General features: G+C 45.1%; 1 protein-coding gene across 1 annotated transcript; it reads right to left on the bottom strand.

Annotated features, from left to right (window-relative positions):
* Window positions 1-1,291: 1,291 nt before the first annotated feature.
* LOC144099193 (uncharacterized) lies at window positions 1,292-8,444 on the bottom strand. The gene is made up of 3 exons (XM_077632338.1): window positions 8,137-8,444; window positions 5,466-5,564; window positions 1,292-2,686 (listed from the first exon to the last, which is right to left on the bottom strand). The coding sequence occupies exons 1-3, from the start codon at window positions 8,140-8,142 to the stop codon at window positions 1,679-1,681; spliced, it is 1,113 nt and encodes a 370-aa protein (XP_077488464.1). The 5' UTR covers window positions 8,143-8,444; the 3' UTR covers window positions 1,292-1,678.
* Between the last annotated feature and the right edge of the window lie 8,655 nt (window positions 8,445-17,099).

Genomic DNA, 17,099 nt, shown 5'->3' with positions numbered 1-17,099 from the left:
CGGTCGGTGTGACGTCACACCAGCTGTGTAAAAACGGGGCCCCATCTCACGCCGTCGCGAGGCGAGGCGGTAGCCACCAACGGCGGCCTAACTCCCGCTCCTCTCACCAGGGGCGCTACGGTCAGAGTGGCGTCACACCAGCTGTATAAAACAGCTCCGCTCCTCTCGCCAAGGCAGTCATACAGCCAGATGTTACGATGGTGCCTACGAACAAGGCAGCTCACTGTAAGCCGTAACACTAGCATAACCCAAGACTACCACCAGCCATACTACCAGCTGATCCGAGAATAACACACTATTGCTTCGCAATCACCAGGCTTAACCAAGCTAAGCCACGGCTGTTTTTTTTCTCTCTTTCTCTGCGTAAGCAGTTGGATTTACCCTCAATGATTAATTTGATGATTTTGCTCTAGGGAATTATTTAACACTGAGCCGAGCACATTTTATTTGGAGAGTGAAGGTGGGTGCAGGATTGCGGTGGGTTGGCGGCGGTCAGATTCGAACCCGGGAACTTCGGATCAGTAGTCGAGCGCTCTAACCACTGAGCCACCGCGGCGCGTGACGGGCAACCTCCTGCACAGATTTTTGGCGTGCCGAGGTTTCTATTGGATCATGCTTCTTGAGGGCAGCTAGCTTTAGCACTTCGTGTTTGTATTTAATTTCGCCGTCGCTTTTTCGTTTCGCTGCCGCGTGAGATTCTAGTGGATGGTGGACTTGTGAAAGGTGCAGGGTTGTTGGTGGCTAGCGCCACTGGAGGGTGGAGTGAGTGCTTGGGAGGTGCATGGCACCTCAGGAGGCTGAATGAGGGCTGGGGTGTCTTGGGGAGGGTATGGGGATGACGCTTCTGCAGGCAGGTGGCTTAACCTTGAAACTAGATACGGACATGTGCCGCCACATTCGCATTTTGACACTAGCATTGCTTAGAATTAAACAGAAACACAGAATCAAATCATAACAAGCTTCTGGATACCAGCACAACTGCGAACTCTTCGTTCAATCATAAATTCATTGCGAAATCTGAATAACATGGAACAGGGACGACCAGAATCATCTGAATCGTACCAGTCTCAGCATAAAAGGAAAAGTTAGCTGCCAGCAGTAATCATGAATCATTCATACAAACGTTAAAGAGAAACAGGGCAACCCACCTAATTTAGTTGTGCGTGCAACCAAATTACGACTTCGTCGAATGCCCATCAGGTGCGTCTGGGGCCGTACTGTGCACCACACAATCAACGCATAAGATGGCAAAAAGAGGAAAGATCACTCACCATCGAAAAGTTAGCGGTGGTTGGAAAGTTCAAAATCAACAATGATACATTTATTCGCCTCTGAAGCGCAAGAGCAATTACAACGCATTGCTTGGCGAGGGGCATTTAAGCACAACAGAAACGCCCAGATAAGTCTGAAGAATTCGAGTGTACAGCACAGCTCGAAGAATGGAATCACACTACGTGGTGTGGCTGAAGGATGAATTTGTACGCTTTCCATAAATAAGTCAGAGAACACAGGCAGCTAGAAAAACAGGCTCACAAAAACTCTAGCAATCAGTTACTTCTGTTTGCTTAAGACATCGGTCATTTTCATCGGTCTTTACTGTATCCCTGTATATTACAGAAACATCACCAGCAGCTCCATAGATATGAGTGGCAGCGGTGCCAGTCGCAAAATTGGCCGCTCAGCCTGGATAAGCAGCCGCATAAGCGGGAGCCGCCTGAGCACGAGCGACGAATTTCGCGAACTTGGCCTCTTGGGCTAGACGAGTAAAACCCCAAGCGCGAGCCGCCGCCGCATCAGTAGCAGCATCCGTGAAATTGGCGCCAAGCGATGGAGGCGCCGAGGCGTGAGCCGCCGGAGTGCCAGTGGCGACTTTCGCGAACTTTGCGTCAACGGCTAGACGAACAAAGCCGTAAGCCCGAGCCGCCGCAGCATCACTAGCCTCATCCGTGGCATTGGCGGAATGCGACGCAGGAGCGGCACCATTCGCAGGGACCACTTGAGCAGCAACAGCGGCGGGGTCCGCCAAATTGCCGGCATGGCCTGCAGGACCCTCTCTATGCTCGGAAGAAGTCGGAGCAGCATTGGCGGCATCTACAAAATTAGCGGCACGGCCTCCACGGCCAGTGCCATAAGCGGAAGCAGCAGGAGCACCAGGGTTAGAATCCTCAAAACTGGTGTCATAGGGTGCAGCAGCAGCCCCATAAGCGGGAGCCAGCGAAGCAACAGGACCAAAAGGGGAGGCAGGAGCAGAGAAGCCTACATTAACCGGTGCAGGGCCAGAGACGGCGACATGACCTGGGACAACAGGTGCTCGAACGGCAACCGCTACTCGGGACGGGACAACATACGGAGAAGAATCGGTAATGGCGGCTCCAGGCACGCCTGACGGCACAGCGAGGCCAAATCTGGCGTCATAACCGCCTCCTCCGATATAAGGTCCGGTGGGTCCCGAAGGGGCGTTGATGTGCACGCCGGCCTGACTGGAAGAGGCTGTTCCCTGCCCGTTAGAGGCTACCGAGCCGCTGTAGCCGCGGGTGTCAGCCCCGTAGTTGATGCGGACGGGGCCGTAGGCATCGGTAAGGCCGTACGAGCCAACAGTGTTCCCGGCTGCATCGCCGGACTCCTTGCGCCAGGAACTGCCGATGGTGGGCTTCCCATTGAAGGCGAAGTTGTAGTTTCCCCAAACCTAGGAGCAAGAGTGTGGTGGGATTAGGTTTAGCCACATTCAGACTCTTGAGGTAAGGAGATGAGCACATAAACGCCCGCCGCTATGGACGAGGGTGGCGCTGGTAAACACTCTCAAGGTGAAACCAATAAGCATAAATACCCACGAGAGCAGCAGATTGCACAGCCGTCGCCGTAGCTCAGTTGGTAGAGCACCGGACGCGATATTTGGAGGTCGTAGGTTCGGATTCCACCGGCAACATGGTTGTTTTCTGCTGCTTTATAAGTAATTTTCATTTTCATCATTATAAGTATTATCATCCCACTGGAAAGCACAACACATAAAAAGAAAATTACACATTCCCCTATGCACCTTGGTTTTGGTGACTGTTGGCCCCCTTAATAAATTTTTCAAAACGAGCCCCTCATTTATTTACCTTGTTTGCTAATAGCTTAACGAGGGTCTCGGTACTGGCAGTATATATATATATATATATATATATATATATATATATATATATATATATATATATATATATATATATATATATATATATATATATATATATATATATATATATATATATATATATATATATATATATATATATATACAGCAGACAAGGTAAAGTAAATGAGGGGCCCGTTTAACAAACTTATGAAGGGAGCCAACAGTCAGCGAAACCAAGGTGCAAAAAGGAACGTTATTTTTTTTTAAATGCGTTGTGCTTATCAGTGGGATATTATTACTTAGATTAATAAATCGCTTAAAGAAAATTACTTATAAAGCAGCAGAAAAAACAACCATGCCGCCGGTGGGATCCGAACCCACGATCTCTGCTGCTTTATAAGTAATTTTCTTTAAGCGATTTATTAATCTAAGTAATATTATCCCACTGATAAGCACAACGCATTTAAAAAAAATAACGTTCCCCTTGCACCTTGGTTTCGCTGACTGTTGGCTCCCTTCATAGGTTTGTTAAACGGGCCCCTCATTTTCTGTACCTTGTCTGCTAATAGCTTAACGAGGGTCTCGGTTCTGGCAGTCTTGATGCCACAGGTTGCTTAAGAGGGCTCTCTTCCCACCAGCGGCATGGTTGTTTTTCTGCTGCTTTATGAGTAATCTTCTTTAGGCGATAGATTAATCTAAGTACTATTATCCCACTGATAAGCGCTACAAATTAAAAAAAATGTAAAAAAAAACATTCCCCTATGCACCTTGGTTTCGGTGACTGTTAGCTCCCTTCATAAGTTTGTTAAAACGAGTCCCTCATTTCCTTTACCATGTCTGCTATATATATATATATATATATATATATGGCAAGTAAATTTTTGTTGATGAAGTAAAAACTATGAGATACCTTAAGCTGTTTGTCAGCAAACATTTCTGCGGTATGTCAAAAATGACTGCTTCGCACAATATCAAATGAGAAGAAACTAAAGCCAGCAATGCCGCTTTTGATGCCCGCAGTGAATGCGATTCGGTCCTTTTCGCCTCCTAGACCAATTTACTACAATCGAGAGCAAGAACTTCCCCACTAGTGCTGCCATTATGGCAGTTATCAACACAAAACAAAAGCGGTCGGTGTTATGTGGAAACTTCGCTGGCCGAAAATTCATCCTTCAAACACTACATACATACATACATACATACATACATACATACATACATACATACATACATACATACATACATACATACATACATACATACATACATACATACATACATACATACATACATACATACATACATACATACATACATACATACATACATACATACATACATACATACATACATACATACATACATACATACGTGCACGCACGCATGCACGCATGCATGCATGAATACATACATACATACATACATACATACATACATACATACATACATTACATACATACATACATACATACATACATACATACATACATACATACATACATACATACATACATACATACATACATACATACATACATATGTATACACATATATACATACATGCATATATGTATACTAGGTAGGTGGATAGGTAGGTAGGTGTAGGGATATGTAGGTAGGTATAGGTAGGTACAGGTATGTATGGGCAGGGACAGGTAGGTAGGTAAGCAGGTATAGGTAGGTAGGCAGGTAGGTAGGTAGATAATTAGGTAGGTAGGTGTAGGTATAGGTAGGTAGGTATAGGTAGGTACAAGTATGTATAGGTAGGGACAGGTATGCAGGTAGGAAGGTATAGGTAGGTAGGCAGGTAGGTAGGTAGGTAGGTATAAGTAGTTATAGGTAAGTAGGTAGGTAGGCAGGTAGGTATGTATAGGTACGTAGGTAGGCAGGTAGGTCTTCCTACTGTATGCAGTAGTCCATGCTAGAGTGGGAAGTGCCAGAATCTCAACTGATTTGCCTTTCATATTTCACCCCTCTATATATATAATTAGGATTTTCTTTTGCCATATATTCGGTCGGAGCCGAGATTATAAGGGTTTAATAAGGGTACAATAGTAGTATATGGGTATAATAGGCGTGTGAAGACATCGAGAGAAAAAATCTCACCCTTGTGTGAAGACGCTCATGGAACTCACTAATAAGCAACGCCTGATTGGTACTCACAGTTGCTTTCTCTTGGGAGCATCACTGAATGCTATCGGCACAACGCCTATGAGAACGCCGGCTCTCAGTGCGTAGCAGTGCCTCCATTTAAGTGCATTCATGTGGCATATATGAGCACGGAGTACTGGTTTCAGCACTGGAACTCGGTATGTTCTGAACAGAGGGCAGTGAAAGGCTTTAACCTTACATCCTGTGCACGATACGGGGCAGAGACGATGGGTTGAGGAACAGGCTGTAGAACGACACCAGCACGAGCCGCAGCCACCAGGGCCAGCAGAATGAGGGCCTGCGAAAAGTTGAGAGCAGGAGACAGTCAACACAGAGCACAGTGAAAATTAAAACTGTATAGTCCTGTAAAGTTAAACACTAGTCGTTTTGGGACTTTCTGCGCTCGCGTGCAATAGTTAGAAAGGATTCGCGTGGAATGTTATGTTTCTAGTACTTCTTGACGCAGGTTTCAAAAAGTGGTGATCTCTTCCAGCATTGTTCCTCATTCTTTGACGTGTGCGTCTAAAATCCCGATATTGATTATCAATCCTGTGAAAATCTTCTGTGCTGTAAGCCTCATTTTTACTTAAAACCATCTTGCGCAACATTTATGCACGAAGTGATTACAAAAAAAGAAACTGCTGAAGCTTGCACCACAGATTAAGTTGCATGAGTCAAGTTAAACTGCTCAAAGTTGGTAGAATAATCAAAGCAGACGGGGCCAGAAGATGTGACCGTTTATTATTGACACTTTCACTTCTAGGATGTTGAAATGCCAGCTCGCGGAACGGTTAAGGAAAATAGAAAAACGCTGGATAATCTTCTTTAACAACAGATAAGCCTTCTTGAAATACGCACTCTTCTCGCGTCTAAAAAATTCCGTATCCATTTTATAAACATGCGGTGGAAGTGAGCTCTCAAAAATTAACAGAAGCTTTATAACAACAGTGGAACTGATATTTACATGCTGGCATCACACTGGTTGTTCGCATCAAACTCATCATATTGATGTCTCAGCGGATACTATTAACTTAAAAAACAAGCTTCCAAAGTCGTCCAAGATTTCTTTAGAAGCACCACAACCACAGGGTAGTTGTGCTTTTAGTCTACCGCTTACAAAAATGCTGAGTTGTAGTTGTTTTCCTAAGAGTGCTAGATCTGAACAGCAGTGTAGATCTAGGTTAGCTCTCATTTCGACAATCATGGAACTGAAGTCAGATCTGGCCAAGTTAAAGAAACAAATATGTTAAATTTGCAAAAGTCCCTACAGGTTGTGCTTTGTTGCGGGGGATGCACATGTAATAAATAATACTGCGTTGAATCAAATGAAGGGCGCATGCTTTTGCCCCTACGTTCCCGGAAGTCTTATTCTGTCATTTTGCCTCAATTAACCCAATGTACCAGATTTATTCACGCCTGCCGCAAAAAGGTGTGCGCTTGGAATTACACGGTAACTGTAGGTGCCTATGTACAATAAGGTTTGGGGCTCTTGACAGCAAAAAGAAAGTTCCTAAAAAAACTCACAGGATGGTTACCGTTGTGCAACGGTAAGAGCTGTTGGGTTATTTTCATTTCGAGGTATATTAAGAAAAAGAATTTGAGAGCGAAATGGGTATAAGTACAGTACTGGAGCACTCTTATTAGTTTCTCCCCACACACACACACACTAGTTATCCAACTAGCGCTCCGCTGCAGTCAGCCGCTCCAGGCGCGCGGCACCAGCACGGGTGAACCTCGCCTCAGGCTGCGCATTGCGCAGCAGCCACCGCAGATGGAGCGTGCCACATTCCTCCACTCTCGCGCACCCTTCCTCCTACTGCCATGCTGACCGCGCGCCAAGTAGTTTCCGCGGAACCGACTTTCCGAAGGCGCATATCTCCTCTCTCTCCATACCTTCCCCATTCCACGGTAACCCCCTATTTCTCTTTCTTCTAGCGTAACAGCCCTCCGGGTGGTTCCCGTGGCAGCCAACTTCCGGTAACACACCACCACCACCACCACTACTACTACTACTACTACTACTACTACTACTACTACTACTACTACTACTACTACTACTACTACTACTACTACTACTACTACTACTACTACTACTACTACTACTACTACTACTAATCATGCTACTAGAACAAGACAAGCTGTCGGAGAAGTTGAGGTTTCATACCTTTGAGCAGCGCGTAGCAGCCCGAAGATGGAGCACAGAAAGACACGAAGACGAACAAGCGCTGAATTTCAACTTTAATTTGAAAAATTGCCAAATCACTGCATATATTCCTGCGTAATTAAAGTTTTCCGTCTAGTTGGCGTTGCTGGTGCTACTACTACTACTATTACTACTACTACTACTACTACCACTACCACTACTACTACTACTACTGCTGCTGCTGCTGCTGCTGCTGCTGCTGCTGCTGCTGCTGCTGCTGCTAATACCAATACTGCTACTACTACTACTACGGCTCCAACGACGCGAAACCCAGGGAACAGGCCTTTAACAGTGGTGGTTTTAAGAAAAGCTGTAAATGGAAAAGGTGTCAATTAGTGACCAATCCATATTCGAGAAAAGAGCAAGATGCAGCATAAATGGAAATTATAAACCTCCCCTCCCATGCCAAAAGGCGCGACGCACTTTCAAATCGGAGCAGAGAGATTAAGGTAATACTGTTCGTTACCTCGTCCGATATAAGCAGACTGCTGCGCCCATACTGGAGCACAAAATAGTTCACTTCGCAAGCTAAACTTCCTGATCGCGCAGGTCAACTTACGATCAGCCACATGCGCTCCAAACGCTCAAGCCGTCCGCACTTCTCGTCCATAGAAGCCAAACAGGAGCAACTTTTCAACAACCTCACCGATATTGCCAATTTCCTCACCTTCATGTTCCAGCACGTGATCAGGCCGATTACTCCAAATGCCGTTCAGTCGCCGTTCCCACCCTCCAGCAATAACGGTTGTCTCTTATTCGGCGGAGTCACAGTGACGTCACGGGCTACCTTTCAGGCATTTCCAGCGAGGCAACAAGGAAGACACAGAGGTGATGACTGTGAACTGCTTCCTTTAAGCTACCGCTGCTCACGTCCTGTCAACCCCATCCAGAGCTCGAACTGCCACACCCAACACATGCGCCAGTGGGACAACCCTGTCCAGTAGGACTTTCTCGTGCCGTTCGTCGAAGGAAAGAAAGGGCGTCGTAAAGAAAGAGCCGAGTTTCGCACTCGAAAACCGGTCATCGGAGAATGAACGGGTGCAGTCATTAAGAGGCACCGCGTAGGAACGTGAACGGGAAGGAAACGGGGAGAGTGGAGTACGGAGGTGCTGGAACAACGACCGTCGCCGGCCGAAAACTAATGGCTCTTGATGTGAGATCGAGGTCACCGCCTCGGCTTTTGTGAGGACAATGCCGCGGAACATAAACAGCGGCCGACAAAGACCGGCCCTTCTCTTTTTGGTGTTCGTCAAGCCGTGCCACAAATTGTGGACACTTGTTTGCTTAGCTCCTGGTCCGAAGGGCTTACGTATTTGCTTACAGGAGCGAAATGGGCAATATGGGAGATACACGCGCTGACAAGCGCAGCGCTAGGGTGGGTTCTTTCTAATGCTAACTTGCTGTTATCGTTATACCCCGCTCATTTATTTAGGATCTACCCGTGATCAAAAAAGTGTACAACGAAGAATTATAAGAAAGTGTGTCTTACGAACAAAGCGTGCATAGCTGGGAATGTAGCTCGGACCTGAATAAAATTGTTGCAGACAGTACTTTGGCTAATGAGGTCACTTTATGCTAGAACTTTGCGCCGGATTCCAAGCAACAATAGAAATGTGAGGGTATGCTCACGGTAATTGTTGGTAGAGAGAAGAAGGTGGGCGTGCGGGTAGAATGATTAAACCTACCGGATATTGCTGCTCGAACGAAGATCCGGGTGATGAGTAGGTAGCACATGAACACAGTTGATTCCGATGCACCTTAGATGTCGAGAGCTACACATTTTGAGGCCCTGATTTCATACAGCAGCAGCGTTGCTGGCCATTTCGGGCTCTCTTGTATGTGAGACTGCGAAAGACACGCGCAGTTCTTCTTTTTTTTTTATACACACAGTAGTGTTAAGCAGATAACAGTATTATATTACCGGTATGTGCTGACATGCTTACGGTGTGCAATTCGAAGTAAATATAAAATTAGTAGCTTTTGATTTTTGCAAGCTTAAGTGGGCTTCAGCTGGCACAGGTCAGACTTAAATGGAGAGATATTGCAGTGTTAATAGTTAGGCTGATGATAATGTTTTCTGATACTCTCGCCAGATTTTTTCGCCTGCTAGCACACGCCCGTGGCCTTCAGTTCGCGGCTTCTGGCGACGATGACCGCTTGTCACAGACCGCGTCGCAAGGTATTCGCTGTTTGGGCGGGTACGTTTGCTCCAGTTACACGGTTCCGATCAACAGAAAGATCTGCGAGTATCGATGGTAAACCTTTTACGTTATCGCACGTCGGGCCTTGCTCAGTTTCGGTGGGTGACGACAGTGTAATGGAAACGCATGCTGTTGGAGCGCTTTATCGCTTTGTCGTTCTGTATTCCACCTGGCGGGAGCAAGATTGCAGGAGGAAGATTTTATTTATCGCAAGGCTTGGCTTTCTAAGCGATGGTGGCCACACGTAAAAGGGGACATGGCATCTCTGATAGTAACATGTTAGTTCCTTCATCCAAGGCGTTATAAAATGCCAGTCTTTCTCTGAGGTATGCATTCCAAGCACCCTTGTTCACGAGTGTTTACTGTGCTCGTAGCTCGAGGTCGGGGGGCTAAGTGAAAAAGGTGTTTAATCATTCAAGCGATCTGGAAGCAAAACGGGTGGCATGCATGGCAGCATCCATACAGGGATAGCAAAGCAAAATATAGCAAAAAGCTATGTTAAAATACATAAACCTAAAAAAAACTCTGCTTAAAAGTTGTTTTTAAAGCTTCACCACAAGGCGCTATATATATATATATATATATATATATATATATATATATATATATATATATATATATATATATATATATATATATATATATATATATATATATATATATATATATATATATATATATATATATATATATATATATATATATATATATATATATATATTAAGTAATAATTTTTAAGCACGTAATTGTAGATGGTTAAGGCCACTGTATAACATTGTATTCAGGTTTTCACTTGTTCGCAATGAGTATTATGTCACTGTTGAAACGCATCGATTAAGATAAGTCTTATATATAGGAAGGGCAAACTTCAACAGTCGGAAAAGAAAACAACTACACACAGAAAAGTATTAAGCCGCCGCGGTGGCTGAGTGGTTATGGCGCTTGGCTGCTGGCCTGAAAGACGCGGGTTCGATCCCGGCCGAGGCGGTGGAATTTCGATGGAGGCAAAATTCTAGATTCCCGTGTACTGTGAGATGTCAGTGCACGTTAAAGAACTCCAGGTGGTCGAAATTTCTGGAGCCCTTCACTACGGCGTCTCTCATAGCCTGAGTTGCTTTGGGACGTTAAACCCATATAAACCAAACCAAACAAGAAAGTATTAGTGTTTATACGTAGTTGTACCGAGTAGGAGTGTGAAAGCATGTGTTAACCCTGACTGGCTCATGGTTTTGTTTTGCTAGGTCGTCGGCACGTCTGACGACGATATTGGACTAAGGTTAAGCTCTGATCGAGGTTAAGCTGATCTGATCGGTTCTCGCCGCAGATTAAAGTTGATTAAGACGACGATTTGTCATGCACAGTGCGAGATTGTGTTGCAGTTTAAGACAAGGTGTGATCGAGTGCGGCGATAGCATAGTGTTCTCGTGTAGCGGCCGGCGAAGCGGATCGGTCCGCGCCGCGGCGGGTTAGAAGCACAGTCGTGAGTATATTCAATTTATTTCTGCACCCTCAAGGTGAGGGACGCCACAAGATTCTTGATTGGGTTTGACTCCGTGAAGGAGTGCTTTCCCGCAAGAAAAATTGGCAGGCCGATCTGTCCGCAACTCGAAAAAAAAAAAAACATTAATCGAAGGCTCAATCTCCTGTTACAAGAAATGATCTGGGTGGGCCTTTGCGTTTTATGCATGTCAAAAGTGAGCTGCAGAACAAGTTTCGCCGATATGGTATAATTATGTGAGATCGCGAAGAGCGTTGCTAATAAAATAGAATTGTATTTTCATTTTCTTTTTCCTGCTCTCGTTCATTCTCTCTCCCACGACAGCAACCGAAGTCAAAGTCGCGTTTTTTCAAGCGCCGAAATATATTTCACATCGCCGGAGGGTCTGCGGTCCCTTTTGTGACACGCAAAGCTATGGCGCGCAAGGGGACCCGATTATGGGGAGCATTTTAGTAATACTTTACTTATTTTTATTTTCTTTACTCCTCTGGTTGTCGGTACTCATTTCTTGGGTACGTTGTTTTGCTATATAAGTGCTGTTTATTCTCATAAATGTTGCTTCTTTATATACGCAAGCTGCTTGCTCCGTCATAAATAAAACGCATATAATTGAAAGTTGCTTTATGTTGTTTATTAAGCAAAGTTTTCTTAGCTGTGGGTGCCATTTAACTCAAAGCAGTAGCCAGAAATGCGATGAATTCCATGAACGTCCAGTTAGGACAACGTGATGGAATCGCTTTGGATAGTATGCAATGTGTTTAGGCACGACAGAAACATGAACCCCGGAGCTAGAACACTTCAAACTGCATATTTAATGCCTACCCAGGAATGAAGTGTTTGCATACTTTAATTAATCAGTTACTACTCAATAACCAATAAAGTTGTTCATGTCAATGCCTAATTCAAGGAACTGCTCATAACACAAAGCGCGCATTACATCAACCAAGGTCCGACTTGCTTCTCATTCAAAAATAAAAGAACTTTGACATCTACAAAACTTTTTTTGGATTCCATAGAAGCAGTATCATTGCTTTGTTTGCTCACCGCATCGGGAAGTCCAGCGGCTCCGCTTTGAGGGTTGTAAAAGACAAAAAAAATTACCCGAAATAGCCCATATCCGGGTACCGTTCAAAGAGAAAGGGGGAAGGGGGGGTTATATTTTTTCTCTAGTGCTGTGACTAGGTCGCGGTAAACGCTGCCGCCAAAAATAGTTCTGTCTAAGCGGCCAAAACGGGCATATTGGTCTGTTGCGAAAAAATGAGAGCCGTGGCTGTGCGTAGACTGCTGGACGTTGGTACAGGCAAGCACCCTTGTTGGGTCACATACGACCGCCTCTTTCGAGGTGGCGGCTTGTCGCTACCCGTTCCTTGCGACGTTGGGTTCGCGATGGATTTCCACTGATGTTTCCGCCCTGCAAATGACTGAGTTATACTTCCCAGTTGTGAAAGGTGTCAATCGCAGTCTGCGCTACGAACTTGGCATCGCGCTTGCCTTCCCACAAAAACGTAGGCGTCTCAGACACATAGTCCACGGGCTGCATGCTGCTTCCCATAAGGCCTTGTCGTATAGGTCGCTGTTCTTCAAAAATTTCAAGATTTGCTCCGGAGCCGTCATGTCAGTGACATCTTAGTTTCCCTTCCCTGCGCATGACTTGTATTAATCGCTCAGTGACCTTTAATGTTGGGTTAGTTGCTGATGGGGGACTGAAGGAGGTAGAAGCGCATACGGACAAGAACAGAGGCAGAACAACCACCACGAGCACTGTTCACGGTTCATTGCTCCCTCTTTAAAACCGGCCTTTGTTTACCGTGTCTCGTTTGCGAGTATGCGGTTTCACATGTTTTCTGTGCAAATAGAGGTGTAGAAATCTGCGACCTCCACACCATTTGCAGCCTTAAGTGCTTGTAAGTACGTGGTTGGAGACATTCTTTTTTTTTTGCAAATAGATAAGTAGGTATGCACTACCTCCACCCATTGCCTAGCTTTCGACCACTTTTTGATTCTGCTACGTATAATGGTGCGTTCACGGTTGTGAATTCCGAGTCAAAAGCGCGCGAAATTTGCTGCACTGAAAATTTTCGGTGCTCACGCTTGACCCATCCGCGTGGCCGGCGCGAACGGATTGTTGTCGGGATTAAAGCGTTGCATGGTCTCGGGCTCGGTCCGAAAATACGTTGTTTCGCCGGACCTGAGCCCGGTCCGGGCATGAAATTGAGTGCTGGGACTGGGCTGTGGACCGGGCCTCGGGCACATACAAATTGGCCCTTCGACTTTTGATATTGTAGCGTCCTCCTTGAGCTGCGCCTAAAAGCGCCATCGGATGATAAAGAAAACCCCAACGCGCTGGGCTTAACTCACATGACCCCACGGCAAGGCAGTTCGGTTCGGGCCTTACCGCCACAATATGGTTACTGCAGGGGTAAGTGCATTTGGGGCATTCTGGGAGCGGCACGGTTGCAACGCGCCCATGATGTGGGCTGAGAAAAAAAGGTAACTCCAGGCTTATTCGCTCACTTTTGATTTCGGCTGCTACTTGCATTGTTTTCGGGAGAGGAAAATTACAAACCATACTGTTTGTTTTTTTTTGACCTACTGGTGCCGTCGTAAGTAGAGCGTTGTAGCGCCTGACACACGGCTGATTTGCGCCAGTGCGTTCACCAAATAAAGTACAGAAGACTCCAGGCTCGGCCTGTTGCTGTTATCAGCGAGCACATGCCGTCAGTTCTACCAAAATGGGCTCCGCATCTGCTCGTTTTTGTGTTACCGCTCCAAACTGCACATTTCAAGCGTAAAAAAAAAAAACGTTGGAAAAGGACGTTCATTCGATTTCTTGGTGGCTAACCGTTTGTCCCAAAATGTTCTTTTGTTGTGGATCCCACCTCCCAAAAGCCCATCTGTGCGCTGAGGAAAATGCCATTCGGGCAGATCTAATTGGTTTAACCCACTTTGAACGCTTTACTACACACAACGCAGTCAACAGGCGCTTTTTTTCATCTCCATTGAAACGCAGCCAGAGCGGCATGAGTTAAAACCACGAAACTGTTGTCATAAAAAAACATAAAATTGCTATGGTTGCCGGGACGTATTAACAATGAGACATCGCAGGCCGTAAAAAAGACTGCATAAAAACCTACCGGTAGCGCTAACAAGTTAATTAAGCATATAAGCAACCATTTTAATTTGGCTGTGAGATCTTATGAGCGACTAACAGACAAGAGTACAATTCAAAACTCCGGGCTGGCGAACCCAACAACTCGTATTCTTTATAAGTGGTACCCGACATTTCTGGAGAAAAGCATTTTTGAGCGGGAAAAAGTTTATGAGCGCATTTTTTTATATATTGTAAGCTTTCACTGTAACAAACAATATATTCGCTGATTTTCAGTCAGCAGGCTTCCATTTTTTTTTTGGTTTTAACATCTCTGAGTATGGTCTGAGCATCAGACATGCGCTGCCTCGAACCAGGCGCTGCCGCTAGATGTCGCTTTGCGCGCTGCGGAGCGCAGACGGCACTCAGTTCCGGCCTTCTAGACAGGTCTGTGGACGAATATATGTGACTTAGGTGCACCGTAGTACCGGGAATAAAGATCGATTATTTTACGGCTCATCAAGACAATAGTATCTCGACTAAAGCTGCCGAGGGTGAAAACTTAACTAGAAGCGACTCGCTGAGTTGACAATAATGCGCGTTTGGCTTCATAAATAAGTTGTCACATGCTTGCCTAGTGAATGTGATCACTTCTGAAAGTTCGGGATTAGAATTACGATACCTGCCCTATTCAGTCGCATTCTCTTAGGGCTAGAATACTTAAGCACCTGCGCGCTACAACCTGAGTGCATGCTAAAACTACGAAGAGAGACAGGAAGTCTAAAGACTGGGAGGTGAAGCAGAAGAGTGTTGCGGTTAGTTGCTGAAAAATTTCAAGGCTGTCGAAACTTTCCTGCAGGCCGCCATAGCAACCTTATTCATAGCTAGCGGTTGGACGTTGCTGTTCTAAATTTGTGAAAATTCGGCGGAATTTTTTGGTGTTTATTTCAGAGCGCAAGTTTGTTTTTTTGGTGCCTGAAATACTGACCTTATTCAGTGATTTAATGTGGCAATCCTGTGAAGGCAAAAGTTCTTTATAGCCTATTTCGGCGTTATTGTCAGCATGAACAGTTTATCTGCCAGTAATTAATGTGCATACGGTAGTACTTGGAACTGTGCTGGTAAAAGGAGTTGCTATCGTTATTACAAAAGCAACGAATGTTAAGTGCGACAGCCGGCAGTCAAAATCCAAAATCCGGAGTGGAAGCTTACTTCAAAGAACTTGGTTGACATGTTGTCGTTGTGGTGTCGAGCTGGCCTGCGCGAGAGAGCGGGCATCATTGGATCTACATGTGCATTGCAGCGATGAAACGGCATCTCAGTCGTCGTGGTAGACAGAACATCGTAATTTTTCAAGACGCCCAAGCACGGTTTCGTCTTAGTATCCTACATACAGTTGATAAAACTACTTAACTAATTGCTAACTGTTAACTAACTAAGCGGATGATCATAGTGAACGAGCGGTGCTTAGCCAGCAGGCGGCGAGAAAGTGCTCCTCTCCGGTCTGCAGACGTGTGCAAGCTAGCGGAGAGGTGCCTCAAACGGCAGGATTCTGCTTCTTATCTAACACTATCACCTATCTTGATGCCGCTGGCTTCCCTACTTTGTAAGTATGCAACTTTTCCAATTTCGAACTCGTACTGAACAGCCAGTTAGCTACGCCTTGAGGCAGAAAGTACTGCCCTTCCTAGGCTAAAATCGAATTTTTAAAACTGCATTAGGCGTAAATTTATCTTTTCCTGCTCTGGCGAGGGGGGGTATAACAAACTGAGAAGTCGAACTCTTGTTCATAGCCCAATGTGAACGCCGCGTCAAAACGACGCGAAAATAACAATTTTCAGATGTTCCTCATAATTTTCTATATATAAATGTCTCAACAAATGTCATAGGAGCCTCACAAAACACAGTTTTAGGTTGAACGTTAACCCGCGTTGTTGGCGGTCGTCAGAAGAATGCAGCAGCACATTGCTATATCATAACCTGAGTCTTCTAATGCAAGAAAAGTCAACTAAAGAAGGTATAAAACAAGTCGAGCAAATTGAATTAATTGAATTGAATTGAGTTACTGTGCACAACTTACTTCTTTACAAACTAAGTAAACTTAATATTGATCATAATGTACTAAGGTGGATTGAGTGCTTTTTGTCTAACCGATTGCAGTATGTACACGCTAATGGCTTTAACTCGTCATCCATTCCTGTGACCTCCGGCGTCCCACAAGGTTCTGTCATAGGTCCTTTGCTGTTCCTTGTATATATTAATGACCTGCCTAACAATGTAACATCTTCAGTAGGACTCTTTGCGGACGATTGTGTCGTTTACCGCGAAATAAAAAATACGAATGACGTTGAATTACTTCAGGCTGACCTAACCACTATCTCTAACTGGTGTTCACAATGGCAAATGACTCTTAATACGACTAAATGCAAAGTAATGCGCTTTTCCCGTCGCGAAAATTCAAGTCCCGCTGCCTACACTATTTCTTCTTCCTTGCTAACACCCGTGGAATCTTATAAATATCTCGGCGTCATTCTAACATCAGATCTAACTTGGAAAGCACACGTCAGCTCTATCATAGCTTCCGCTAACCGCATGCCTGGATACCTTAAGCGCAATTTTTACTTAGCACCAACCCCTGTCAAGCTTCTTCTGTATAAGTCACTTGTGCGCTCAAAATTAGAATACGCTAACTCTGTATGGGACCCTTTCACTAACACACTCATCGACGCTCTAGAAGCTGTGCAGAATAGAGCAGCGCGTTTTATTGTGCGCAACTATGATCGTGCTTCCAGTGTCACAGAAATAAAAAATAGTTTATCGTTAACGCCTCTTGCTCTGCGCAG

Source organism: Amblyomma americanum, chromosome 7 (assembly GCF_052857255.1).
Source record: "Amblyomma americanum isolate KBUSLIRL-KWMA chromosome 7, ASM5285725v1, whole genome shotgun sequence".
In the NCBI taxonomy this organism is placed as follows: Eukaryota; Metazoa; Arthropoda; class Arachnida; order Ixodida; family Ixodidae; genus Amblyomma; species Amblyomma americanum.
Note: the sequence above shows the minus strand (reverse complement) of the source record. Positions and strands in the feature narration are given on the sequence as shown.